General features: G+C 37.8%; 1 protein-coding gene across 1 annotated transcript; it reads left to right on the forward strand.

Moving 5' to 3' along the window:
• The first annotated feature begins 176 nt into the window (after nt 1-176).
• LOC115045495 (macrophage mannose receptor 1-like) lies at nt 177-3,050 on the forward strand. The gene is made up of 6 exons (XM_029505218.1): nt 177-252; nt 606-653; nt 923-1,330; nt 1,635-1,973; nt 2,070-2,164; nt 2,482-3,050. The coding sequence occupies exons 2-6, from the start codon at nt 617-619 to the stop codon at nt 2,578-2,580; spliced, it is 978 nt and encodes a 325-aa protein (XP_029361078.1). The 5' UTR covers nt 177-252; nt 606-616; the 3' UTR covers nt 2,581-3,050.
• The last annotated feature ends 3,314 nt before the right edge of the window (nt 3,051-6,364 follow it).

The following is a 6,364-nucleotide window of genomic DNA, read 5'->3' on the forward strand; positions in this document are numbered from 1 at the left end:
TCAGCTGTAAATGATGGTTGTCCACTTAATAAAATTCACTTGGGTGATGATTTCTTATTCCGTCACATACAATTTAGCGCCCAGTGTTTTGATTACCAAACATCATGGTTATGGAAGGCCTTACCTTTTCTCACTGAGGTATTTAAAATTGAGTTTGCAATATTCAGCAAAGCAATTGTTACTTTCCAGAGACCGGAGCTGACTGTTCCTCCATCCGGCTGAGGATTGGTTCAAATGTTGCTTCTTCTAATTGTAAGTATATTTTTCTATGATCTGAACTCCTATACTATCACAATGATTACATTTTTTAACTTTTGTCTACGTTTAATCAACCTCCCATGTATATTACACATGGAAACAATAACAATAATTTATTATATTATTGTAAATTTTGACAAGGTTGCGGTCTCCAAGTGAAAATAAGATAAAATTTAATGTTCTTAAAAATGCTTTCAAAATCCCAACAATATTTAATATATATTGGACCTATAACTTCAGTTTTGTATCTGTTATTATTTAAGGTGGATTTTTACTTTAACATCTGCTGTCCCAAAAAATAACTGTTACTTGAAGTATATTAACTTCTTTCTCTTTTTGCTTCTCAGTGAAATCAAGAATGCTCTTTTCAAAGCTTTTGACATTTGTCCTCTTCGGTGAGATTTAATTTCAATTAAATTCATTAATTACATTTCTGTTACAGTAAAACATCCTTTTTACATCCCAGCTCAAGCACATTTTACCAGAATGTATGAAAATCAAAAGAATTTTACTGTAATGACATATTTCTGTGCTGCTACTTAAATCTGCAGGGACATTTTAGTGAGGAATCTAAAAGTGAACAAACATTTTCTTCTGTAAAGCCAAATAAAGTCTTGAGACTGTATTCAGACAACTGGACTTTATCTTTATCTCCAACCTTTAGGATTCGGCCTCACTTCCTACTCTTACAAGAGATTTATTGATTACTATCATGTTGACCAGCCAAAGACCTGGACTGACGCTCAGAAATACTGCAGAGAGAAATACACTGATCTTTTGAGCATTGAAAGCAACGACGACTTAAGATTGATGAACAGCGTAAGTGTGCCCACCACATGGTCATGGATTGGGCTGCACGATGACCCAAAATCCTGGAAGGGAGTTATGGGCAAAGATGAAAACTCCTGGAGATGGTCAGCAACGAGTGAAACATCAGAAAACGGCTTCCAGAACTGGGCCCCTACTGAGCCAAATAATTTAGGTTCAAATCAGCACTGTGTGCGAATTAGCCCAGAAGGAGAATGGATCGACATGCGCTGCACTGAACGTTTTCAATTTGTTTGTTACAACGGTGAGATTTTTTTTTTTTTTTTTAAACACAATTTTGCTGACTGACTAAATTCTAATTCGAACCCTAAAAGAAATGTCTTTACCCCCATGAAGGAGTCTCTCCCTGTATAGAACTCACTTTTTTGTTCCCAGGACTTGGTGATTTTTCAGGTTGTGGTTCACACCAACATACAAAAACTGTAAATGACTTCTCAGTCTTTACAGTCAGACACACTGAAGTCCTGGCTTCAAAAAGATGCTCCAAAAGTAAAGATATTTTTCTGCAGGTCACTGCTGATACTGTCCTAAATCTCTTTCTGTTGTAGATACAAATCCTCCAGGACAAAAAACATACACTTTAATTCCCATTCTAGCGTCATGGAAGGAAGCCCAGGATTACTGCAGGACATACTTCAAAGACCTGGCTATGATCGAGGATGCTGAGGAAAACACCAATGTGATGTCATTGCTGTCAAACGTTCGGGTGTGGATTGGCCTCTACAGAAATCCATGGAGGTGGTCGGATAGGAGCAACAGCTCCTTCAGAAACTGGGTGGTTTTGGAGCCAGATAACTTTGGTGGTCAGCACTGTGTTGCAGAGAATTCAGTACGTTATTGGGCTGATCGGAACTGTGACATTAAACGTTTCTTCTGGTGCTACAAAGGTGAAAAATCTCATGAATGCTTTTTGTCTTTGTAATAGCAATGCAATAATTATTTCCCTCATTGATTTGTAGATTTATGTTTGTCTCATTTTCCAGACTTGACAGTGAAGAGGATCCACACCGTGAGCATGAAGTTTCTGACCTCTGCTGACCTTTCAGATCCAGACATTAACATCCAGATTCTCCAGCAGGTAAAACTCCCTCCGATAAATAGACAATTAATTCTCTGGACTTACTATCTTAACTTCTGTCTGTCCATCAGCGTCACATGATCATTGAGCACTTGGGATGAGACATAGACCTAGGGCGTCAGAGATCAGAGAGATCAGATCTCAATATCAACAAGTTCTCAGAAATCAGACTCTAGGATTAGTTCCAACATTCTGCTTTTCCTTCTGCTGTTTTCAAACTAAAACAAGACAAAAAAAAAACCAAACCATATTATTAATAATAATATTTAATAATAATATAATAATATAATATTATAATATTTCCTTTACTTCCTCAGCTGAGCGAAAGGTTGAACATTTCAGACAGCAATGTGACCCTGAAGTGGAAGACTGAACCCAGAAAACTAGACAAAGAGACGGATGAACCCAACAGATAAAGTCAAAGATGTCTGTTTCAAAAGGCACAATGTTGGGAAGTAATGAAGCACTTAGTGACAGATTGAATGAGTGATTTGCTGTGTTTTTTCTTGTGTGTTAATAGAAATTGGATATATGTCTCTATATGTATACTCACTTTTTGTGTTTGTGTGTGTGTTTTCTTCCTTTGTATTTATAATGACGAGTGTGAGCCTGCTTTTTTGTGCTTATTTAATTTATTTGGCAAAAATTACCATTTTTTAGTGCACTTACCTTTTTGGGTGCATCATTGTCGGATTTATTGTTTTTTTTTTTTTTTTTTTCCTTTCTTGGAAAAGGGATGTAAGATATTGGATCTGAAAGGTCAGATAAAATGCAAACTATCAATTAAAGTTCGTGGGAACATGCTAATGGAGAATAATTCATATAAGTACGTGTACTTAAACCTTCTATTCTATTCTTTTCTTTTATTCTTTTGCACTATTGACTGCTGGGAATGTTTCTGTACATTTTGGATCTCTATAATAAATTATTGTGAAAGGCAAGCAAAGAGTCCATCCAACTGGTGTAATTTTACATTTTATATCCACAAATCATGTTTCTCATAGCCTCCCTGTTTAGACACATAATTGTTCTTACCTTACACGCTGTCAGTCATCTTGAGTGCTGTCATTTTGTTGATTATGAAGCAGCATGACATGCAGTATTGCAGTAAATCTATCAAATCTTTGAACAATGCAGTTCAGCTCAGACATAGCCAGCAAACTTTTTTTTTGTAGGTCTAATTCCTTCCTCTGCTTTTTCATGTTATTACAAAAAGGCTATTTTAAATCTGCATTTGAAATGCGTGGACATTTTTTTTTATGAGATCCAAATTTGTGTCACTTGTATGTAAAATTGCCAAAAAAGACTAACCAGGTGCACCATCAGTGCAGACGGAAGTCTTCCATCATGCAGCCTTACATCTCTCATCAAGAAGGGGGTCAGCCAGATCAGGTTGTGACAGCTCCATGCAGGAAGATAATTATGGCGTCTTCATTGTTTCCAAAACAAATAAGCGTTTTGAGTAAAATGATATTTATTTGTGTCAGTCGCTGTTGACTCAAAGCTGGTTGGTCCATGTGCAACACTGACAACTGCTTCACATCATTTGCCAGACATGATTTTTTTTATTTTGTATTTATTTATTTTGCCTGATTCCCCAAATTCCTTCATAACTTAAACACTGGCTGCTGCTTTGTTTGCACAAGCTTGGGTTTGTGGCAATAAATGCACCGCTTTTGCAAACCGTGGGACCTCATATCAGGCAAATCACCATCTTGTGGTTTCTCTCCAGCCACCAAATTTGCATAGTGTGCTTTGCTCTGTGCAGGTAAATAAGACATTTGAATTAAATTCACATGAACTTTCGCTTCCTTTACATAAAACCAGAGCATTCTGGGGAAAAGGCATCAGTTTTGCATTTTGACCTCATTTTGATGGGACACTGACCAGAGAACAACGGACAGATTTTACAAGCTTTGCAGGAAGAACAACACCCATGTGTTGACCTAAAATAGAATAAAATAATAGCCAGGTTGTCCTCTGGTGGCAGATATCTGGGAAATTTTTAAATGACATCCAAGAGAAACATTTGCAGCAATACGCCCAGTGGCCAGTGGAACAATTGTTAAAGGTTGACATGGCATTAAAAAAAGAAGTGCAGATATGAGGTTTTATCTTTTAACTTAATATTTATGAGACCAAAATTAATCTGAAAGTGCCAAGAAATGATTTAATGTCTACACATCATGAACATATGTTCAGGTTATCATTGAGAGTGGATAACTTTATCAGAGGATGACATCTGACCGTGATTTGAAGTCAGTTAATTACATTTAATTTTCAAAAAAATAGAAGAGTAATATGGTTGAAGTAAGTTAAACCATCTCGAATGTCCAGAGAAAACTGTTGCTACATGTTACTGTCCCCCAGATGTTGCTCCAAATTGAAAAATCATGGTAACGGCCCTGTTTGTCAGCTTTAACAGGTCTGGTGTGACCCTTGAGAAAATCAAATATAACTTCAAAGAGGAGTTTGACTTACAGGAAGCTGTTCAGTCCCTCTAATCCTGCTCCTGCTTGTGTGACAGTGAAAATAAAGAGATATATTGCACTAATAAATAACCCCTCAGTGGTACCAGGCTCCAGCTTAACGTTTACAACTGGTTGTAAAGAAGCAAAAGGAAGGCCGAGGTTCTTTGGGTCATTTTGTTCCTTTGTGCCATTTGGTGCAACGCTGCATTTGGACTAAATGCTCTCAGAGAAATGTACAGAATGAGGACCAGATGAAAAGCATTTTACAGAACAGAACCAAGATTTGGTGTCTTTCTGGGTGTTTGTGTTTTGTTTTCCGTTGTTTGCTTTTTGTTGATGTTTTCTTTTGCACTTAAAGGAGATTTTTTTATTTTGCAGCCAAATTAGCTTCACAGAGGGGAAAAATGAGTCAGTTGGTATCAAATTAAATCGCCTTACTTCTTCTTTTTTATTTCTTCCATTCATTCCATTCTTCAATCCATTCAGATGACCAAAACCAAATGCATTTTTAATCAAGATCTGCTTTGCTGGTCAGTTGTTCGAGTCACTACAGACAGAAAGGCCTCGTCAAACAATTTGATTATTATTTTGGTTATTCACTGACTTTAACAATAGTTCCATCATTGGGTTGACCGTGAGAAAAGAAATCCCATTTAACTGACAGAATTTCCAGGAGTCTGGACTACTGGCACAACGTACTGTCCAAGGCGTCAGAAATGTACCCCCGTATAATACAAAGGTCTTTTATTTCACTGATAATGATTCAGCATTCAGGAACAGAAGCAGAAAACAATTAGGAGTCTCTGCAGGCTAACCCTAAAGCTCCTGTTTCTTTAATCAAAGAAGAAAAAACTCATCTATTTACATATATTTTTTAAATTGTTTTTAAATATCATTTAAGAATTATAAATTGGCAGCAGTTAATTTAGTTTCATTTTTTTAAAACATAATTCCAGTTTTCCTTTCTTTGATTTAACAACCCAACTTGAAATAGCTTCATATTCACAACCTGCAGGGTGGAAATCACTGCTGTATGGGCAGCACATTAAAGAAAGATGGACGACGTGTTCAGCATGACCTCGCTTAACACGAACACTGTTGTGATTGTTAGCATTTACTCAGAAATAGATACAACCCTCACAGAGATGCTAACGTGGATGTAGACAGTTAACCCCCCCCCCCCACACACACACACACACAAATAAATAATTGATGAATGGCTGAATAGATGCCCTGTGACACATGACTGAGTGAATACTGCATAGAGTGATCAAAATGGAGAGGAAAAATATGTTATTGATGCTAAATGGGGCTGAGGAAAGAGGAGGATGGATGAAGGAGGGGAAGGGTGAGCTGGGGGGTCAAGCAGCAGCAGCGGCGGCGGTGGTGGCGGAGGCGGTGGAGGCGGCGGCGGGCTGCAGGCTGCAGGAATGTTTCACATGCCTGTCCTCTGGATGACCTGGCCTCCCTGGAGTGTGGGAGACACTGGGAGTAATTAGCCTCCTTTAACATTGGAGCTGTGCTCCCTCGACGGGGTTAGCAGTGGCATTGAGGGAGATCAAGTGTATTATTTTCATTTTCAAACTAAATCCATGAAGCATTTGTCGTCGGCACCACCGGCCTGTATCGCCTCCTTTTCTAATGATGCATTCAATTTCCTTTCTGTAGATATATTTTTATTTCTTTCCTTTTATTTTTGTGGCAGGGAACTTGTTTTCAGTCATTTCCA

This window comes from Echeneis naucrates, chromosome 6 (assembly GCF_900963305.1).
Source record: "Echeneis naucrates chromosome 6, fEcheNa1.1, whole genome shotgun sequence".
Lineage (NCBI taxonomy): Eukaryota > Metazoa > Chordata > Actinopteri > Carangiformes > Echeneidae > Echeneis > Echeneis naucrates.